The sequence below is a fragment of the Magnolia sinica genome, chromosome 3, assembly GCF_029962835.1.
Source record: "Magnolia sinica isolate HGM2019 chromosome 3, MsV1, whole genome shotgun sequence".
Taxonomy (NCBI): Eukaryota; Viridiplantae; Streptophyta; class Magnoliopsida; order Magnoliales; family Magnoliaceae; genus Magnolia; species Magnolia sinica.
The window spans coordinates 3,445,996-3,469,213 of record NC_080575.1 but is presented as its reverse complement, the minus strand read 5'-3'; the positions used below and the strand labels follow the sequence as shown (position 1 = coordinate 3,469,213).

At 40.5% G+C, this 23,218-nt stretch overlaps 1 protein-coding gene across 1 annotated transcript in view; it reads right to left on the bottom strand.

Annotated features, from left to right (window-relative positions):
* The window catches only part of LOC131239310 (alpha-mannosidase At3g26720-like), a 31,620-nt gene extending 9,909 nt beyond the window's left edge, over nt 1–21,711 (bottom strand). The window contains exons 1-19 of the mRNA XM_058236953.1: nt 21,434–21,711; nt 13,278–13,361; nt 13,094–13,182; nt 11,794–11,968; nt 11,281–11,400; nt 10,526–10,609; nt 10,378–10,449; nt 9,621–9,734; nt 9,129–9,229; nt 8,635–8,728; nt 8,362–8,529; nt 7,902–7,991; nt 5,824–5,889; nt 5,664–5,720; nt 4,057–4,285; nt 3,828–3,967; nt 1,630–1,695; nt 1,395–1,454; nt 1,050–1,121 (exon numbers count right to left, since the gene is read on the bottom strand). Of these exons, the coding sequence (XP_058092936.1) occupies nt 1,050–1,121; nt 1,395–1,454; nt 1,630–1,695; nt 3,828–3,967; nt 4,057–4,285; nt 5,664–5,720; nt 5,824–5,889; nt 7,902–7,991; nt 8,362–8,529; nt 8,635–8,728; nt 9,129–9,229; nt 9,621–9,734; nt 10,378–10,449; nt 10,526–10,609; nt 11,281–11,400; nt 11,794–11,968; nt 13,094–13,182; nt 13,278–13,361; nt 21,434–21,628 (2,076 nt within the window). The 5' untranslated portion in view covers nt 21,629–21,711. The remainder of the gene's footprint in view (nt 1–1,049; nt 1,122–1,394; nt 1,455–1,629; nt 1,696–3,827; nt 3,968–4,056; nt 4,286–5,663; nt 5,721–5,823; nt 5,890–7,901; nt 7,992–8,361; nt 8,530–8,634; nt 8,729–9,128; nt 9,230–9,620; nt 9,735–10,377; nt 10,450–10,525; nt 10,610–11,280; nt 11,401–11,793; nt 11,969–13,093; nt 13,183–13,277; nt 13,362–21,433) is intronic.
* Nucleotides 21,712–23,218: the final 1,507 nt, after the last annotated feature.

Here is a 23,218-nt window from a genome sequence, read left to right as displayed (position 1 = left end):
ACTCATTAGAATGCCTGTTATGGAAAGAACGATCCATAATGGCCCTGGACTGGCCATACCTGTAACAATCCATTACTGGGCCGATAGAATGTTTTTTTAAAAAAAAAATTTTAATTTTAAAGAGAGGCCATAACTGCAGTTACGGCCCATATAGTAATGGTAACAGCAGTGGCCCCTTGATAGTAGCTTCAATATGCACGCTTTGTACAAGATATGGGTGCATGCTTCCGAATATTGGTATCAGGGGGCGTATCAGCCCAGTTGACAACCGATACGATACGGGGTGTAACGCATACCTTGTTTGCCTGTGATGGTTGATTTTTTATGCAAAAATGCAAAAAATTTAGTGTAAAAATATTAGAGAAAAGGGGGGAGAGAGAGAGAGAGAGAGAGAGAGAGAGAGAGAGAGAGAGAGAGAGAGAGAGAGAGAGAGAGAGAGAGAGAGAGAGAGAGAGAGAGAGAGAGAGAGAGAGAGAGAGAGTATCATTCTTTTGTGTGATTGGAAATGTATATAAGGGTGTCTCAGACTATTCTTTGATAAGTTCTCAACCAACTTGACTTGCTGAAAGTCAACCAAATAGGCCATAATTGGTCACAAATCAAGCATGATTTGGTGACTTAGGGACCATTACATTAAAAACGAGGAAATATGGGGGAAAAAATGATGGATTTTTCCCCTAATGGTCCATTCCAGTTCAATTTATTGAATCGCATTCAAATCTTGTATTTTAGTTCCCCAAATAGGCCAAAATCTAGTCTAAAATGACTTGCTAAACTTTCTCCATGGTTTCAGTAAAAAAAAAAAAAAAATTTAAAAATGAGAGAAATTTTGGAAAAAAGAAAAAACAATTTAGGCCTTTATGCCCATATCAAGGCTGTACCGGCACTGATATGGACTAATTTTTTTGGCCTTGGCTGATTCAGCCCCATATTGCATATTTGTATCAAGCTGATATTGTTATGATACAGCCGTATTGGCAAATATTTGTGTCAAGATGAAGTTCAACACACACAAACATTGTAAAGTTCTTGTAGCACGGGTAAAGCACCTGATATATCCAAGGACTGATTCTCTGATGTACTTCATCCAATATAGGTCCACTTAAAACAGTCAATGGCACCTGCAAAATAAACATTTTTCTTGACATTAACCAAATCTTCTACGTTCTAGCAGTTCTTCAGTGATAATCATCGTTAAGAATATAATATTGTGAGGATAGCTAGGTTGCATGTGTGTTTATAGCCAAATCACAACTGCCAGCGTTTGCCAAGCAAACTTAGAGCACGGAAGTTTGGAAAGCTCAACCAACATTAAATTGGCAACGCAATCTGTCAGTCTTGAGAACCATCAATACACAAACACGCCACTTATCATTTTAGAGGGGATGACTTACCTGTACTCCAGGATTTATGGGAAATGTACCATTTGGACGGAAGATATATGCTCCAGAAGCCTTCAACAAGTAAAACAAACATCACCATATAACTGATCTTCTTTTGGGAAACATAATGCAAGCAATTCAAAATAAAAATAAAAATAAATTTAAAAAAAAGGAGTGAGAGAGAGAGAGAGAGAGAAGAATAAGAAGAAGAAGAAAAAGACATGGTGGGAGAAGTTAGAACAAGTACCTGAAAATCACCACTTCCATCATCTCCAGGGTAAAAACTGAATGATTGTTCTAGAAATGTGTTAACCTTGAATAATAAATAGAAAATAGATTAGATATGTATAAGATCCTGATAAGGAAGAAAAAAAAACATGAAGATAGTTTCATGAGCTTCTGGAAAAACCATGAGCTGCTAGAAAGAACATTTAAATTGCAACATTATGTGAGCAACAAAAACAATTGGGAGGAACTGTGATGGGGACATCACGCGCACACACGCACGTACGCTCAAAAGGAGGACCCCACCGTCGATCTGAATCGATGACGACGTCCAGGGAGGGCTTCCTAGTTAGGAGATGAAGTTTTGATTCAGAAGAGTGGGTCCGACAGTCAAGAAAAGCCCACCATGGGATCTCATGATCGTGGCCCACTAGTCGGATTGATCTCATATTTTAGGTCTTGCTTATTTATATTATTTAGAACATCATGAACGCTTTAAATTTCTTTGTTTGGTTTTTATTTTAGTTTACTTCATCGCAAAGTAATAGGTTGCGCACATGGCACAAGTTTTGGGATATAGGGTTTTCTTATAAATAGGCACCCCTTGTAGCTTTTTTTTTTCATTTATTGAAGATTAATAAAAATTATGCGTTTTCCTACTCTTTGAGTTGTGAAGCCTAATTGGGTGCGAAGCTCTCCCTTCATCGAAGGGTTAACTACCGTGGTGCGAAGCCACATCTATCCCGATTCGCTCCCATCCATCGCCATCTCTACCCCCATCTTCTACCATCCATTCTTCTCATCTCACCCCATCATCTACACTTCAAATCAATCATCTACTGCAGCAATTCTCCTCCCCACAACAGAATTTCAAAAACTGGCCCTACAGGAGGCTGAAACTTCGGCGGAGCACCACGCATAAACCGTACATTAGATTGAGCTGAGATTTGGGGGTTTTGGAATCCATCCCTAGCGGACCAAGGCCAAGGTGGCCTTTTTTGAATAGTGGATCACACACACGTGCGGCCGGGATCACACGCACGTGCGTTTGGGCCATTGTTGTTCTCCACACGTGCGGTACTTCTTTGGTTCGTCTCTCTCCTCTCTTTCACTCCGCTTTCACCCAAAATCCCTAAACCTAACCCTAAATTAATCAAATCTCCAATTTTATGCCCATTTTCTTACCCTAGGGTTCCCCGAATTGGAATTTCTGAATCCCATGGATTAGGGACTGATTACTATGCATGTGTAAACGATTATTTCTTATCTTTGAGTATCGTTTGGTTCATAATTTTTATTGATCCAACCCTATCATGTGTAGGCTTGGACCCGCATAGATTCCCCTTAATTGAATGTTTGGACTTTCATATGGGATATGGAATTTGTGTAATTGTTTCTGAACTACGTGATCTTAAGCCTGAATTCTTGCACATCATATCTAAATTTCATGTCCTACATCAAACTGATATTTACACCCTCACCTTTTGACACACACCCCTTTTCTACTATTGGTACTAGAATAATACCACAAGTACAAAACAAGGTTATAAAAATAAAAACATGGGTATAAAATCATCTTCTTAATAATTAGGGGTAGGGAGAATAGGGGAGAGAAAAAAAGGAGAGATGCATGGATGGAAAGGGCATGGATACACACTCCACAAAGAGAGAAGAATGTTTTTAACAATGGGCGACCCATCCCCACTTTTTTCTGGTGCCTTGGCTCACTCAAGTTTCAATCTACCTCATTTTTGGGCTGAAGTCTTATTATAAGGTGGCACAATAGATGTAGCAAGTAGATTTCATACAGTCATCAAGGTGGCCCCACATAGCCTCTGTCGCTCAGCTCCCTAGAAGTTCCATCACGGCCATCTACACGCAAAGAAGAATGGGCTAATCACATGAAATTCGGTTTGCTTTCGTAGGTACAATCTAAGAATCTAAGCTGTTTAAAGGTTCATTGCGGGTGAAATCTGAACCATCCCTTGCCAAGCAGCTACATTTTTATGATGGTTTTACCCTCTAATAAACAAAGTTCCTACGACTAATTGTAGGGGCAAAATGTCCAAAACTGCTCGCATTATATAATAATGATAACAACAACAATAATTACTTTCTGTTTAGAGAAATCCAGATTGGGATAAAGTAAATTTACTGAGAGAAGTGAGAAACGCATAAAACAGAAAAACATAGATAAGAAGTGCTATCAATGATACATACCAAACTTCTTTTGTTTAAGTAATGAGTAAGTTTGCCGCCATCTACAGCATAAGTAAGCTTTAGATTTCCTTGCCCAACTTCTATGGTTCCATTTTCACTCCCTTGTGTTGTATGCGTCATTGATACTGTCGAACTAGAGCCTGAAGTTGTAATAAAAAAGCATCAGCACATAAAGTTTCAAGCCAGTTAGAAATCTAATAATACCAAAGAGACAATCAGATAGCTATACCTGCCCCTTCTGCAGTTGAGAATCTTGAGATTACATAAGTGCTGAAACCAAGAGGTGGTACAGTTGCTGGAAATGCAAGCCAATATTTTGGCGTAGCACTCGGAGATACACCCAAGTGCGCCTTAACGTAGAAGTTTCTTATGCCCACTGAAGCATTGGCTAGAGGCAGAAGTTGTGATTCGACTTGTCTTCCTATGGAATCCCGAACAATAACAGACTCACTGATTACCTGCAGCAGAATTTGACTGTGTGAGTGGGATTCTTAAAAACTAGTGTTGGAGTCCCCCAAGATCAAAATCCTGAGTGACAACAGGTTCAATGACAAACTGCAGTAAGTTTCACAGTGTAAGTAGGATTCTACCAAGCTGGCTTCAAATACTTCAATAATATCATTTTTTACCATGGAAAAAAAAAAAAAAAAAAAAAAAACCTCATGAATAGGCATGCTTCCTACAAGGTTGGGTTGCAACTTGCAACAGGAGGGGTTGCAAGTATATGCATATCAAACCACCATTGCTAAAAAAGTCACTGCTTGTCCTATTTGACAAGGTTTTATTTAAAAACTTTGATACTTAAATTGATAGTAATAATGTGTGGCTTATTTTGGTATCCAAAAATGAAATTGAAATTGATGTTTTGAATTCTGTGTTGTTAGAGGTACAAAATCAGCGTGCATCTGGTGCTAAATCTGTGACTGTAAGGCACACTTTCAAGGTCGATCTTATGACCAATAGAAAAGGATGTGTTTGCTATTAGCCATTTGGTATCAGTGTTAAGATAACGGTTTTCATGTTATCTTTTATATGGCACTCTGGTGAAGTCCAAAAAAGAACTAAGTTGATCTAAATTTGCAGAATACAGAGTTCTCTCCTACAAGATGAAGAGAAAGGGAAGTTGATTTATGTATTTCTCTGTGACCATAGAAAAAGAAGAGTTTTGCTAAGCCTACGTGTTAGGATACATGTCTTTTATTTTATTATCATTAGGGGCTTGTAATTTTATTTTTTTATGTTACCCTGATGATAAAAGGGTAGAGAGTGTAGAGGATGGAGATGGCTTGATGTGTCACAACTCTGAAAGAAATAATACTACATGAATTTCTAAAGAAGGCCACATGTGCCAACCCGGCACATGTTTGGGGCAATCAAGCTGTGCTTCAGGTGGGCCCAGAGTGTCGATTAGTGGGACCAAGAATCAGGCTGTTCCACTCATTACTCATTAGGTGGACCACACATATGCATCGGATGTTGTCTGCAGGATTTTTCACATGTGTGGCCCACCTGACAAGTCATTCCACAGATTTGAGGTTGGCATTTATGGTTATAGGCACATGTAGGTGGAGTAAAAATCTAGAAAAGAAATAGGTTAAATGCCAACAATTCTGAGCAGTGGCTCCTTAGGTTGCATACGGCTGAATTTGGTGAAAATCAATGACAAAAGAGTGAGAGAAAGAATTTAGGTCAGTAAAAATATCTTATTTCTAAGAAGTTGAGCATGGTTGTTGTGCAGACTTGAAATATTAGAAGGAACAAAAACTATAAACCATACAAGTACTCTTTTGAAATGAACTGACTGTAGCAGTAGTCATGGTGATATGAAATACGTACAGGTATTCGAACTATATCCTCTCGTTTCCAACCAAGAGAATTGTAGACAATGACAACCTATAAAAGAACAATTACATAAAATCAACAATATCAAAAGTAAAGATCAATTTCCATTCTTCTATTAGCATTGAAAAAAAAACAAGAAGAAATGTGAACCTACCAAGCTTTTCCCATGAGATAAATCTACTTCTGATGGAGGACAATAACTTATATTCAAAAGCGGACACTGAAAAGGGAAACTCATCCATTAGCATTCAGTTAGAAGAAGAGGATGGAAATGGAATAGAATATAGAGCTATCATGGTTGAATCACTGGAAAATCGCTATCTGTAAGAAAATAATTGCACCCTCTATAGTCGAATCCATAGACTGTGAACAAGTAGCAGAATGGTGAACAATAACTCTGCACCATTAAAGGCAACCCCGAACATATTGAAACAAATGTGCCAAAATAAAATGAATGCAAGGGCTAGATACACCACTCTTGAGAATGATACTATCAAGTACTCTCATTTCTAGTATGATGGAAGGCTCTATGATTAGAGAATGAAAGAGAAAAGAGGGAGATAGTCTCATAATCAATTTCTGGAATGAATGCTATGGTGGAATACTCTCCCGTATTTTTTTTAAAGAGAGAGAGAGAGAGAGAGAGAGAGAGAGAGAGAGAGTGACTTTTAGACATCCCTTTACACATAAAGGCAGCTTTTTGAATAAAGAGACACCTCATCACACATTTTTTTCCTAAGATGCTTGCCTCTTCCTTTTGATTGCTTTGATTTGAATTCTAAGGAGAGATACATGTACGGTTTGTACCCCAATAGCCAAATACTGCATGGGCTGCATACATGTCATCCACATGTATGGACATATATTGCCATGTGGCATTGACATGTGTAAACTCAAGAATTTGGAGAATGTTTTTCTGTATTTCTTCAACCCAAAGGTGGGTTTAAATAACCACTCTATAAGACTCTACAAGGAAGCTTATTTAGAGCTTCTCTGTCGTTGATGGAGAATAATCGACTTGATGGGTTCAACAAATCTCAGATCAATGGATCCAGATGTGAAGACAGAGGTAGCGAGCCAGAGATGGGTTTCAATGGATCTGAGAAATTGAGAGTTGTTGTTGAATCTGTTGCAATGGATTTGGAGGGGCTGCCGAAATCGATGGGGGCCCGTTGGAATCTCGATGGGGGCCGTTGTAATCGATGGGGGCCACCAGAATCGATTAGGGCCGCTGGAATCTCGATAGGGGCCAATGGAATGTCGATGGGGGCTACCGGAATCTCAATGGGGGCCGCCGGAATCTCGATGTGGGAGTGCTGGAATCGATGATGTGCAGCCGAAATCAATGGAGGAGCGCCGGTCGTGCGGGAGATTCAAAAACCTCTCTCTGATACCATGAAAACTCAAGAATCTGGAGAATGTTTTTCTGTATTTCGTCAACCTAAAGGTGGGTTTAAATAACCACTCTACAAGACTATACAAGGAAGCTTATTTAGAGCTTCTTTATACATATTATATTACAACTAATAACGCATACACAATCCCATGTACACAATATTCTCACAACATGTTGTCCACATGTGATGTGCACATGTCAAGGTGTATGACACATGACATACACATGCCGCCCACACATGCGCCAAGTGGCTCATAGTTAAAGGTGAAGAAAAATTCAATTATGGTGATATTTTAAGCAGATATGCTTAACAAACATCAGGATGTAAAACCAAAATTCCAATCATACTTTGAAAAAAACGACAACTTGTTCATTTGGTAAATCCATGAACTTGTCAAATTCATGGATTTCAATTGGATTTGGATTGAGCAAATTCCAAACTCCACTGTTTGGGAAGCAGAGAGCATTTTTTGTAATGGTAGAGCATTATTGCATAGGAAATGCCTTTTTATTTTCCCTGGGAGGGGTTTGGATTTTCCCTAAGCTCATGATTTATGGAGGTGTGGATTTGGGAAATTCACGAAGTTGGCAAATCCCAACAACAAATCCATGGATTTCACAGATTGCTGACCCAAGTCCCTTAACCCCAAACAGCCCCATAAAAATTTCCTTAGCATTTTATGGAACTTGGTCTAATTATATTTTACTTCATTTCCAGCATTTTTTAAAATCTTCATTGCCTAGAAATATCTAATGCAATTAGCCTGGACCAGAATGATAAATGCTATATGCGAAATGGGAAAAATATCATTAGCAAAGAGTCTTAAAATTTTTGCCTGTTCAAATTTAGTCAATGGTTTGTCACATCCAACATTTGGTGTCTTCTCTGTCAAGCAAGCAAGTGTAGATTCCACCAACTCTGCCGCCTGCAAAAGAATTATTGTTGTAGAAATATGACAGTTTTGAGCTTAAAAGGCCTGAGAGAAACATTTGAAGAATATCGTAATGCCCAAGCTGAATAAGCCGCTACTCTCCCGACACTTGCCAGTGTGGCACATGAGCCATTCATTAGGTGGACCCACATGTATGTGACTTGGCTCCAAAATAGGCAGGTAGGCCACACATGTATTGCGAAAGTGGACCACTGGTCAATTGCTTTTAACCATCCATTACCAAGCACATGTGACCCACCTCATTAGCAGACCAGCCTTTTTTTCTTCATGCCATAGTACAGTGGGGCCACCTCATGATGTGAGGTCATGAGTAGCCTTGACATTTCTCAAGATAAACTTGCACCTCTGCATAACCGATAGACAGCCTCTTTGCATAATCATCAGCTACATGCTGCTGTTCTGTTCCGCTAACTGCATCGTGATGTTGAGCAATTGCCAAAGCATCAGCCAAAGTGTCTGTTTTGGGCCCTGAACTATTTGTCCATTTGAGAAACTCCAATTGCCTTGCCGCCTGATTATAGACAGGAAACAAATAAACCAATGCAGATTCCACAATTACAGGGAGAGTGAGAAAAATTACTTCTTGATATGGATTGAAAGATAAGGAAAGACTTACCAAACAGTAAGCACTCATCATTCTAACATAGCCTTTAATGGCTGCCCTACTCGTGAAGTATCCTGTCCAATATGCATTTGGATTATCTGCATATCTGTAAATTTCAACATTTAACTGATATATGATTGGATTTTTCTTCTTGTTTTTCATGTAAAACTGGAAAAAAGGATTCTCGTAGCTGGCTTCAGTTAGTTGGGGATAAGGCTTAAATGATGATGATGATATGATATGATTTTTTTCTTTTCTTTTGAGGCCAGCTATGGTGCAGCATTGCCATGCTTTAAGATGGCAAAGCCAAATGACACCAAAAAGAGACATCATGGAGCATAAAGGAACATTAGCAGGTTGCTTTACTCTTCATGGGGTCGCTGTCTTTTATCTTTCACCATTACTATCGCTATCTTAAGCATGGTAAACTAACACCTTATGCTTCCCCTCCTTTTTTTTCTCTAGGTATTATGAAAATTGCAACATTTTCCAAATACACCACTTACGGGAAGAAGTCATCAGTCTTCAATGGCCAGGACTCATTTGTTGCATACTTCGCATCGGTGTAAATGGATGGGGTTGAATACAAGACATTAACACGCCCGTCCTTAAAGCATCCAAAACACTGATTTCAGTAATATGTGGAAGAATTCTGAAACAATAAAGTGAAAGAAAGCAAAAAAGCATAAACAAAGGCACATGCATGCCATGTAAGAGATCCCCATGACACGTGTTGTTGTCCAAAAAACCAGACTGGTATGGTCAATCCTTTTTTAAGAATCTAACTTTTTCATACAAGTAGAGCTCACCTGATGGCTGGACAGCTTATTTTCGGGTCAGGGCACATAAACAGTGAGACCCGCTTATGAATGTTACAGATCTCGAACACGTGCCTCATTGGCACCATGAACATGAATTATATCCAAGTAAGGATTTTTAAATCTACAAATCATTAGTCTAAGTGCTTTTTAGGGGGCATTTTTGAAAGAGACACATACCAGGTTAACATAATGAATGAGCTTGTCCATCTGCCTGAACCATGAGGTAGCATATTGATATGTAAAATCAGTCCCCATAGTCCACATGACATGATTCGTGCGAGTTACGTTAGCCTGAAGAAAACAAAAGGCAATTTGTTGGAATATTTCGGGTTTAAAGAAAGATGATATGATTCAGAATTATATGATCCTTAGCCTGAGCAGATCATGTATGGTGTCCTTGGGACTTTGGATACATGCATATGGGGCACATAGTAAGATCCAGATCATTGAATAAATCACAGTGGATGGACATGCCCCGAAGATCTCTAAGGTTAGAAGATTCTAGCCATCCAATCTTCGTCATGTTCTCCCATGGAATATGGACTGACATTGTCTTTCTTAATCATCCATTTCATGTCATCAATGGAAGGGTTCACATAGTCCATCATACAGCAACCTTTTGGGCATATGGTGGGGAATATGATTCATTACTCCACCTGAAGGATTTCAGATACTGATTTGCATGGACAAGAGTCCCATCCACACAACATTTTTACAACATCCAAACTACCTTGGATAGGTCCAGTTAGGTAGGATAGCAGCAAGGTTAACCTCAAGTAATTGAAGGGCGGTCAGAAATCCAAACATATAGAGTGAAGAAACAACAGTTCATGCTTGCCTGTGATAATGCTACATATAGAGTGAAGAAACAACAGTTCATGCTTGCCTGTGATAATGCTACATATAGAGTGAAGAAACAACAGTTCATGCTTGCCTGTGATAATGCTGCTGCTACAAAATCGTTCACCCGCTCTTGGACATTGTAATCAAACAGAAGATTGTCATCCTTCAGTGCAGAAAACAAACAAAACGATGAAGCCGTGATTGTATATTTAAAATCAAGGTCTTATCTGGGTATTTACCTGCACAATTTGTGAGTTGTCATTAACTTCAAAAGAGAAACCATCAGGAGGACCGTAACCCTGAGGGAATATTCCAGTGAAAATCTGCAAAAAGAAAAAAAAGAAAAATGAAAATAAAAACCAAGACTGCACTTGAAAGTTCCTGGTTCCTAGAGACAACAAAATAGGCTAGTGCCACATTGCATGCATACAAAGCAGGCAGGTTGATGCAGGACAATTAATCACTTGCTCTAAAAGCTTGAACTGATATAGCATGGTGAATCAATCCTTTTATTGATATCACTTTGATGTAGGACAATTAACCACTTGCTCTAAAAGCTCGAACTGATAGAGCATGGTGAATCAATTCATTTATCTCATAGCCCAGGCCCCGCATCTCATGGGTTAGGTCCTCAGCCGAACCCCCCCTCGTGGGCCCCACATCACATGGATTCCGCCTCACATGGGCCGCCCACCTTGAGTGTGCCCCTACATCCCACATACCACCCCACTCGATCCCGGTGAGAAAATGCCCCTACATTACAGGTTCTACATTGATGTGCGCACACAAACACACATTTCATTTTTCCATGCTGCATTAAATACCAAGTCTACCTTATTGTCTTGAAAATCCCGCCGACCACGATTTGGTGGTAAATTCAAACATGCGAGTGATTTAATGTATAGCCGCGTAACAACACTGATACTTAAGATGTTGAGTTTTCACTCGTTTCATTAGCTGAATTGCCAAACAAACATAAGTATTAGTCACTTGCCTGTGCAGACGAACCAAAGGTTTTTGAACCACGCCATACAACCTCAAGACTCTTCTGGTCTTTACGCTTTACTCTGTCTTGGTAATCAATACGAGCAAAGTAAAGAGAATCAAATCCGACCTGCAAATAGATCAACCCCATTTGAGAAATTGAGCCCAGAGACCAACAAAAGACCTTGTTGGGAGTTTTTCGTTCTTTGATTCCATTATGTTTCTTCTTTATTTAAATGCAGCTAGAGCTCTCCCTTATCTTCTTTTAAACTTTCTATGTGGGTATGTGTATGTACATTCACGAAAGGATTCATACAATTGCTTAAACATGTATGCAATTGATCTTCCTGACCTGTGATTGCATGTGCTATATGCATTAACAGCGTGTTTGTATATGAAGGGATCTATCTTCAACCGATTCTTGGAGTCTTACCAAGATCGGGAGATGAAAAAGAAAGAGACATAACCAAGACCCCAAAAATCAATAGATCAAACAAGATCTTCGATCATTGAAAATGCATACCTCTGCCCCCAATAAGTAAGCTTGTACTGCAGAATGTCCAAAGGGATCAATCTGCCAACCAATTCTCGGAGTCTTACCAAACTCCTGCTTGATGAATCGGTGCCCAAGAGTAGTTTGATCGATCATGTCAATGTAATGAGGTGCCGCCTCATCATGCATGCACATACCGCCATTGCTGCAAATCCAAAAAAAGTAAAAAAAAAAAAATCAAATAAAGATGATGATGAAACACAAATCTCAGTCACCATGTGCCTACAGTAAAATGCAATGCTGGCCATCAAGGGATGGTCCATATCAAAAGAGGCCCCACATGATGGGTCGTCCACAAAGGTGGGGCCCATATGATGAGCGGTCGACATCAAAAGTGGGCCCCACGCTATGGACAGTCCATATCAAATAACTAAGGAATACTAATGAAGGGACATTCTCACACTAGACTTGAGTGGGGTTGGCCCGTGGGATGCAGGGGCACAATTGGAGTGGGCGGCCCATGTGAAGCGGATATCTCGTGTGAGGTGGGCCCCAGCCATGTGAAGTGGGTGGCTCGTGTGAAGCGGAATCCATGTGAAGTGGGGTACATGAGGGGGTCCATCAATAAAATTGTCCACTTTGATTTTCAGTCTATAGGCCATTCATTATTGGACCTACCAAAAGAATGGTTCCAATCTGGTCCATGTATGCCACGTATGCAGCAATGACACGGAATCATAGAACATCACGTGTGATGAAGGACAATTAACCACTTGCTCTAAAAGCTCGAACTGTTAGAGTATGGCGAATTAATCCCTTTATCTCATAGCGCAGGCCCCACTTCTCATGGGTTCGGACCTCGGCCGAACCCCCAACACGAGACCTCCCGCTCTGATACCAATTTGATGTAGGACAATTAACCACTTGCTCTAAAAGCTCGAACTGTTAGAGTATGGCGAATTAATCCCTTTATCTCATAGCTCAGGCCCCACATCTCATGGGTTAGGACCTCGGCCGAACCCCCTTCGTGGGCCCCAAATCACATGGGCTGCCCACCCCAAGTGTGTATCCGCATCCCACAGGCTACCCCACTCGAGCCCGGTGTGAAATGCGCATTACTCACCCCTGGTAAGGAGTCTCGAACACGAGACCTCCCCCATGGGCCCCAAATCGCATGGGTCACCCACCCCGAGTGTGCCCCTGCATCGAACAGGCGACCCCACTCGAGCCCAGTGTGAAAATGCCCCTGCATTAACATGCCTCATAATGCATTGGATCAACACCGGAGTTGGCAGAAAGTAAATGATCGAAAGAACATGAGATACTATACATGAATTCGAATTGTCCGGAATCTACGAGCTTCTTCACTATGTTCTGGACTGCGTCGCTCTGCTTTCTCCACCATCGCTGGAAAAATGCCTTCATCCATCAAAGAAAACCGCCGAACCGGCAACCTTAGTTCAATGTCGTTCGGTCATGAAATGAAATTCGTATAAGAAAGAAGAAAATCTTGCCTGTTCCACATAGATGAATTTTCGATTCTTATCTGCCAGTAATGCAGAAACAACAGAATCCAACACATTTTCCACTGATGCTCCCTGCCAATATAAACATATATACATTGCATTTCATGTAAAATTCAGTTCAAATGGGGAAAAGATCATGAAGAAATACAAAGGGAAGTTGTGGACACTGACGGAAAATTTTCCCTCGGGTTGCCAACTAGTGGCCTGGGTTGGACCGTCTGATGGTTGTTGAAGTCAAATGATGAATTTATACGTAAAACTAGAATTTACTCAAATTTCTAATGTAACATAATCCGAATACCCGGTAAATCACAGAGCATACGTCTTTCGTAAACCTAAAAAATATTATATGCTTAGTTGATACGGGTGATAACATGTAAAGGCTCAGATCCGAAGTCTATTCAGATTTGGTGAAACCCATAACTAAGACCTCTATACCCTGACCTCACGGAGGGGTCAAGAGGAGAATTTTAATGATTTTAGGTGCTTGGTTGATACGGGCATTAATGTATAAAGGCTCAGATCTGAAGTCTATCCAAATCCAGTAAAATCCATAGTTAAGACCTTCATACCCGAGCTTCGCGGAGGGGTTGATAAGAGAAGCTAATAATTATACTTATATCATTCGTAATACTTTATGCAATATGCTTGTATTTTTGGATGTTGAGCCCTAGGGGGTGTGATTGATTTATAAACTTGGTTTGATTTTGTACTAACTTTCATAAGGTTGGCAAAATGACTTATCAACACTATAGGAGTTACCACTAGCCAAAATGAAGGCTCCAAAATTCACGGTTGGTTACAATCCGTGGAATTGCCTAGAGATTGAAAAACCGAAGAATTCCCGACTCAAGTGACTCTTAGATAGGTTTGCGCCATAAATTCTGAGTTAAGGCTTCGGTTATGGAAAAGGAAGAGGTTGAGCACACTTTTACCACCTGTGTAAAACACGGTCTCTACTTTACCAGGTTATACGCTTTCAAAGGGAATTTAGTGAACTTCTAGTAAGATACTAAGATTTAAATATCTAAACTACAAAACATAAACTGAAGATGAAATTGAAATTATAGAAAAAATAGTTTTTCTGAATGTAGTATAGAAAAGAAAAGGAACATAGAGCTTTATATTACTCATTTAAGTCACATATTCTGATGCAGAAAATCCTCGAGAAAGACAACTGTAAAGCATACTTTACATGATGTCAGAGCAAAGTCTACTACCTCAGGTGTTCAAAGTAGCAAGGTTAGAATATTCAGACTGAAAAAGGATAGATTAAGAATTCAACGTTGGCTTTGAAATTGAAATATAATAAATTGAAGAGAAATCGAACAACAAAAGCCTCTATTTTGAGTTCTCTACCTCACGCTTTGTCTCAGACTTTGTAGGGGTCTGATTACTCTAGGGCTCTCCCCCCTCCCTTGAATTGTGATTGTTGGGTCCCTTTTATTGGCAATTGAAAAGGAACACATAAGGCTGAATGGATAAGATTGAGCAGGCTCAATTCTCTCAGACTTGGGCTTTCCCATAAATGTCATGCTCGAGCAAACCAAAGCAGAGTATAAATCGGTGTAAATTAAGGATTTGTCCATTACATAAGTTGAGCCAGAGTTGGAGTGCAAATATAATTGAGACAAAACTTGAGAGCAATGCCGTCTTTGCAAAAAAAATAATAGTGGAGCTACCACAGTCTTTGTGCTTGTTGTCGACAGACGAATGCGTGAGCTATGGCCTATGTGCACCGAGAATTGGTGCACACAAAGAATCTTAACACGCAATTCAAAATGTGCTTGTGAGGATTCCTATATTGAAATGCTTCTAGAGTCCCGTTGAATGCTTTTAAATGGAGGGAGATACGTGTGCACAACAGCTCTCGGTGCGCACCGAGTGTGGTTGAGGGTATACAAGTATGAAGTGGTGTTGGATCATGGTCACCCTTTGTCGTGCAGACGGGGCTGCACTGTCAGTGAATCCAGACCGTCCATCTAATCTATCTTGAGGCAGGTGGCCTATAGAACGAAAGCCACGTGAATCAACCGACTCTGTGTATAAAGATAGGTTAATCGCGATGAACCAGGATGCCAACCTGGACTAATGGACTCGGATTGGGAAGTGAGTAAAATGTTGTTATAAAAGAGGATGTCTTGAATCTTGGTTCCGGATGCTCGGTCAGACGAGGGGCTGGCTCGACTAGTCAAAGATCCCTTTGACCAGTTGAAGATAGTTTGATTCGAAGTCCAGCAATGATGCATTTGGGATTTTTGGGACGCTCGACCAGTTGAGGGACGGGCTCGACCAGTCGAAGGGGTCCTTCGATCAGTAGAAGCCCTGGCTCGACTAGTCAAAGGTTACACAGACTGTGCACGGACTGCGTAAATTTGAGACGGTTTCTGAATTATTCCAAGTCGGTGCGAAAAGGGTGTTTCTTAAACTATAAATAGGAGTCCCTAGGGCCTTTCTTCAAAAAATGTTAAGGCTTCTAAAGGTTTTTCTAAAGGTTTCTAAAGGGTTCTAGGGTTTGTAAAGGATATAGCAAGGGTGAGATTCGAGATTGTTCGAATCGGGTAAGTCATTTTTCTTTGTAATTTATGCTTTCATAGTTAATTTTCGTCGCTTTTGTGTCATGGTTTTTTTCCCGCAAGGGTTTTCTATGTAAAATCGATGTGTTCTCTTGTGTTTGCTTGGTGCTATTGAATTTTCATCCTAGATCTAGATCGGTGTGATTCCGCAACACAATCCCCAATAAGTGGTATCAGAGATATCGTTGAGGCACATATTTGAATTTGCGAGATTTGTAATAATAAGAAACGACAAGTTTGATATTAAGAAATACTTAGGCAAAAATATTTTTCAGTTATGGAAGGTTAAGATGATTAACCTATTAACCAAGCAAGGCGAGATTAAGGCTCTTGAGGAGCGGACATCTATCATGAAAGATGAAGAATGAGAAAACCTTGATAGTAATGCTTTAGCTTCTATCCACTTATGTCTCACGGATGAAGTTCTCTATAATATTTTGAGGGAGAAAACTGCGGTTGGTTTGTGGGCGAAGTTAGAAAACATCTATGCCTAGAAGTCATTTGAAAATTACCTACACTTGGAGTTACAGTGTTATACCTTCAAGATGACAAAGGATGAAAATCTGGAGGCCCACACCAGTAACTTTAATAAATTGATGTGTAAATTGCTGGATATGAAGGAAGCGGTCAAAGATGAGAAACAAGCATGTATATTGTTGAATTCTCTTTCTGTATCATATGAGTCATTCAAGGACACAATGTGCACTGTAAATAAAACCCTGAGTGTTGACACCGTTATCTCAGCCCTTTAAGGGAAGACCATGAGAAAGCTAACGACGACATGGGGACATCTTCTGATGCACTGATTACGAGGGGTAGAGATTCCGAGCGAGATACAAGATCTTCAAGACCTAGATCCAAATCCAAGGGCAAAGGCAAAGGAAAATTAAAGTGTTAGAACTGTGGGATGTCTGGACACATGAAGAAAGATTATAGAAATCCTAAAGCGAAGAAAGAAAATTCAACGGCTCCTTCCAAAGAGGCCGATGTTGTCACATCTGATGAAGAAACAAGTAGTGGTAATGTTGTCTGTTTCCATGATTGGTCACTTATACGACAATCATAAAGACGAGTGGATACTTGACACAGGAGCATCATATCACATGACTCCTCATCGAAGTTGGTTCACTAGTTACAAGGAATGCGATTGTGGATAGGTTTTTATAGGCAATAACAATGCTTGTAATGTTGTGGCTATTGGTACAGTGAGCATTAAGATGTTTGATGGGATGGAGAGTACCTTGACTGATGTCAGGCATGTTCCTAATATGAAGAAAAGTCTAATTTCTCTCAGTGCAGCCGAGACTATAGGGTGTAGGTTCACTGGTATTGATGTTGTCCTTAAAGTTTCAAAAGGGGCACTGGTGGTTATGAGAGAGTAAATGCACGAAAACCTTTACAGGTTGATCGAAAGCACTTCATCAGGTAAAGCGGCAGCAGCTATTGTAGATTCCAAGTCTAATTTCTCTCGGTGCAGTCGAGACTATGTGGCATGCTCGTCTGGGCCGCATGAGCGAGCGAGGCATGAAGGTACTATCTGATCGTTGTTTGATTCCAACTTTTAAAATTTTTAATTTAGATATATGCGAGCATTGTATATATGATAAACAATCTATATTATCTTTTAAAACTGGAAAACATGTATGTAAGGGAGTACTTAATTATGTGTACTCTGACATATGAGGGCCATCGCCAGAAGTTTCCATTGGGGGGTCGTCATGGTTTGTTTCATTCATTGACGACTACTCCAGGAAAGTTTGGGTTTACTTCATGAAGGGTAAATCCGAAGTTTTCACCATATTCAAACATTGGAAGGCAATGGTGGAAAATTAATCAGGGCGAAAAATAAAGGTCTTAAGGACTGACAATGGTGGAGAATTTACTTCCACTGAGTTTAATAAATATTGCAAAGATAAAGGGATCATTAGGCAAAACACAGTACGCCACACGCCTGAACAAAATGGTGTGGCTGAACGAATGAATCGAACTCTCTTAGAGAGGGACAGATGCATGTTAAATAATGTTGCGTTGGGTAAAGACCTATGGATAGAGGCAGTTAATACGGCTTATTATTTGGTGAGCTGGTCTCCTTCAATGGCAATTGAATGTAAAATCCCATGAGAAATATGGAGTGGTGAGAAAATTGACTACTCACATCTACGCATATTCGGTTGTGAGGCTTACTCTCACGTATTATCAGTTGAGAGAGATAAGCTAGATCATAGAGCCAAAAAGTACATCTTTGTTGGCCATGACATTGGTGTGAAAGGTTACAGGTTATTCAATAAGGTCACATGCAAGGTTATCACTAGCCGTGACGTCAAATTCGATGAAAGCTCCATATTCCATAAGAATGATCAAAAGGAGCAAGAGGAATAGAAATGTTAACCGTAGACCTCGTGTTCGACACAGATGATACTCAGACAAAGACAAATGCGCAGACAGAGGTTCAGGATCAGGTGGAGCAGCCACCTGTGAGAAGGAACCCACTGCGTGATTGCAGATTATTGGCAAGATACAGAGACAACTCTAATATTGCATATGCCTTCATTACAGATAATGGAGACCCATCTACCATCTAGGAGGCTCTTGTTGAGCCTGATGTAGAAAAGTGGAAGACGGCTATGGACGATGAGATGAACTCGTTGCACAAAAACCACACATGAGAGCTGGTGGAGCTTCCAGTGGGCCGAAAAATGATTGGATGCAAGTGATTATTCAAAAGGAAACAGGATAGATACAAAATAAAGTTGATAGCGAAGGGTTATGCTCAAAGAGAAGGAATCGACTTCACAGAGATATTCGTGCCAGTGATTAAGCAAGTGTCTATCAGATTCATCTTGGCGTTGGTTGCCCAATATGATCTCGAGGAACAGATGGATGTCAAGACTGCATTCCTGCATGGGTAGTTGGAAGAGCAGACTTACATAAAGCAACCAAAGGTCTATGAAGTTAAAGGGGTAGATAAAAAAGTTTGCAAGTTAATGATGTCATTGTACGGCTTGAAATAGTTGCCCAGACAGTGGTATAAAAAAATTGATTCTTTCATATTGAGTCAAAAATTTACTTGGAGTGAATACGATCACTATGTCTGTTACAAGACAATGAGTGATGATAAATTCATCATCCTGGTATTGTATGTTGATGATATGTTGATCACCAGCCATAATATGTCTGAAATCAATGTACTAAAGACTCAGTTATCAGGGACATTCGAGATGAAAGATCGGTGGGCTGCAAAGAGGGTTCTCGGCATAGAGATTCATAGAGATAGTAAGAAGAGCAGGCATTGGTTATCACAGGCAGAAAACTTTGAAAAAGTGTTGATCAAGTATGGAATGGACCAAGCAAAGTCGGTGAGCGTTCCCCACGCGGCTCACTTCAAGCTTTTCTCAGAACAATGTCCTAAATCAAATGAGAAAAAACAGGTTATGTCTCATGTGCCTTATTCAAATATGGTGACGGTTTAATGTATATTATGGTATGTACGGGACTGGATATTTCACAGGCAGTCGGTGTTGTGAGCAAATATATGTCAAACCCCGGCAAACAACATTGGGAAGCGGTGAAATGACTACTTCAATACATTCGAGGTACAGAAGACTACGTTTTAACTTTTAAGAAGACATGAACAAAATTGGTAGGGTATGTGGATTCAGACTATGCAGGCAGTGTGGATTCCATAAAGTCTACTTCAGGATACTCGTTTGTACTAGCAGGTGGAGCAGTCAGTTGGATGTCGAAGCTTCAGTTCGTGGTGGCTCTTTCCATGACCAAAGCAGAATATATGGCAGTGACGGAAGCGTTTAAAGAAGGTGTTTGGCTCAGTGACATGATAAATCAGTTGAGACTTCAATAAGAAGCCCTACCGGTTAACTGTGATAGCGAGAGCGCTATCAATTTGGCTAAAAATTCTGTTTATCACTCACGTACTAAACACATTGATGTTGTCACCACTTTATTCGATAGGTGCTTGAAGAAGGAGGCGTAACACTGAAGAAGATTTACACCAGCGTAAATCCATCAGACATGCTCACAAGGTCGTTCCTATAGAGAAGTTCAAGTTCCGTACAACTTCTTTAGGCTTGACGATGGCGTAAAAGAAGGACGGAGTATGCATGAGAAGCGTTGATTAAAGCTATGATGCGATGCAGAGATAAGAGAAGATACACGTTTGAAGATTGAAGACATGGTGGAAATTGTTGTTAAAGAGGATGTCTTGAATCTTGGTCCAGGATGCTCGACCAGTCGAGGGGCTGGCTCGACTAGTCGAAGATCCCTTCGACCAATCGAAGATAGTTCGACTTGAAGTCCAGCAACGATGTATTTGGGATTTTTGGGACGCTCGACTAGTCAAAGGGGTCTTTCGACTAGTCGAAGGTTACGCAAACTGCACGTGAACTGTGTAAATTTGAAGCGGTTTCCGGATTATTCCAAGTCGGTGCAAAAAGGGGTGTTTCTTAAACTATAAATAGGAGTCCATAGGGCTTTTCTTAAAAAAATGCTAAGGCTTTTAAAGATTTCTAAAGGGTTTTAAGGTTTGCAAAGGGTAAGATTCGAGGTTGTTCGAATTGGGTAAGTCATGTCTCTTTATAATATATGCTTTCATAGTGAAATTCTATCGCTTTTTGCCATGGTTTTTTCCCGCAAGAATTTTTCATGTAAAATCGCTGTGTTTTCTTGTGTTTGCTTGATACTCTTGAATTGTCATCCTAAATCTAGATCTGTGTGATTTTGCAACACAATCGCCAACATAAACTCTGTGGGGTCCACCGTGATGTATGTATCTTATCACGCCATCCCTCCATTTTTTCAGCTCTCTTTAGGGCATGAGTCCAAAATTGAAACATAACCCAAGCTGAAGTGGACCACACTACGGGAAACCGTCAGAATTGAATGCCTATCATTGAAAACTTCTTGAGCCCACATAAGTTTTGGATCAAACTGATATTTGTGTGTTTTCCTTCATCCGTGTCCGTGAAACCTTATGAACAGGTAGTATGACAAATAAACATCACTGCGAGGGTCATGAAGGTTTCAACGGTGGATGTCATTATCCCCACTGTTTCCTGTGATGTGGTCCACTTGAGCTTTGGATATGATTCGATTTTTGGCTCATGACCTAAAATGAACTGGAAAAATGGACGGATGGACTGGATAATGACACATATATCAAGGTGGACCCCACTGAGTTTACTCATGCTATAGCTTGGTGAGTTACTACACAATCTGCGTCCCACACGCATTCCGATGTAAGCTAACTAATCTCACATACAAGGCTTCCTAGTCGCTGAAAAGGTAGACCCACCTTGCAGATCATTGTGAAAATAATCAGGTGGGCCATGCTTGTAGGTCGGCTACATCCATTGGCCGTACATTGTATCCATTTACTGTTCGGTGTAGTCTACGGTGAGGCCCACCAAATGAATGGATCAGCTTGATTTTTGCGCCAGGGGCGCCTTACACGTGCGACACGTTGGCTGCATAAGTTCGATGACCTTCTGGTCCATTGAGTTGGATGTGAAAACAAAAAAAAAAAAAAACAAAAAAAACAAGAAAGCTGCTTACCTGGATAGAATTGTTCGATCCGACGAAGTACTGATCGACGGTTTTCAGCCATCCCACGTCGTCGTGCGTGTGCGCGACAAGATGGACGTTGATCTTCCCGGGCACGATCCAGTGCGACGTATTGTAAGCAATGTACTTCGCCTCCGTACAGAGGAAGGCCGAGAAATAAACTAGAAGCAGCGGCGTAATCGTCATTGATGCCGAAGGTAGCGTTCTCAGTGATTGTTTTTGCTTTGAGCCGCAGAATATGAGTAAAAAAGACGATATCGTTGTTACTCGCATAAAAGGTTTCCGGTACAACTGATTGGACTGAAAGTTACGGTCCATCCGGTAAATAACTTCAAACCTGTCATCTATGTACAAGATCCAAACAGACTAAGGTTGGACACATCATGAGGATTGTTTCTTGCAAAAATCAGCTTCATATACTCATCTAGTGGGTCCCACTACAGAGAACAATGGATATTCGATGGTAAGTAACAATGTACACATGGTCCATAGCTCAACTGGTAGACTGAGTGGAGATACATCGTTTCAACACTTGAGGTCTTGGTATCGATCCCTGGTGGGGGTGGCTAACATGGAGTGTGTGTACTGACATGGGTGTGTATTAACAAGCTAACTAAAAAAAAAAAAAAAACGTACACATACAATACACCTAATGGATGGATGGTCCGGGTTCTGCCAGAGGTTGATTCTTGTGGTGCAAGAAACTTGTTAGGCGAGTTGGATGTCTCACGCACGTGAAGGTTGGAAATAATTCACTCGGTTGATCAATATCTCATCGTCCAACCGATTGGACTTAGTCCTCTTGAGTTAGAGCTTGGCATCGGACCGAGTCGGATCGGATTGGTCCAACTTGATTGATCCGAAATCTCAATGGCCTCACCCGAACTCGATCCGATACGGGATCGAGTTTGAGACATCTGACTCGATCCGATCCGATTCACGATTGGCCTGACCTGAACTGAGTTCGACTCGGTCAAGAAAACTGAGTTAGATCGGGTTGGGAACGATTCAGATGAAATTTTTTAATTGTGAAAATCATTATCCTCGCTGCTATTTTCAATGTGTTCATTTGAGCTTTAAATATGATTTAATTTTTTTTCCAAATATTCTAAAATGATCATGAAAAATGGATAAACGAGATGAATATAATAAATACATCACTGTAGGGCCATGTACTTTTGATCTCATTTGGACTGTTCATACAACTCGGAGCTCGAGGCGTGTAGTTGACGTGCACAGCACTTAAGTGTAGGCTCCAACTGTCTTGAATCTTGACGTGCACTTTGGGCTTGGCATTGTTATATTGACTTAGTCAACTACCTTGTATCTTGACGTTCACTTTGGGCTTGGCATTGTTATATTGACTTAGTCAACTATCTTGAATCTTAACGTGCACTTTGGGCTTAACATTGCGGCATTGACTTAGTCAACTGTCCGGAATCTTGTCGTGTACTTTGGGCTTGGCAGTGCTGTATTAACTTAGTCCTCTCAACCGCTGTAAAAGCATTAATACAAGATAAGACTCGTGATCGTCGATATCGTTGTCGATAGGAGTGATTTCTGCATAGAAAGTTTCCAGCGCAACAAATTGGACTGAAAGTTACAGACCATCCAGTAAATAACTTCAAACCTGTCATCTATGTACAAGATCCAACCCAACTAATAGGTTGGACACATCACGAGGATTATTTCTTACGAAAATCAGCATCAAATACTCATCTTGTGGGTCCCACCACAGAAAACAACGGATATTCACTAGTAAGTAATAACATATAT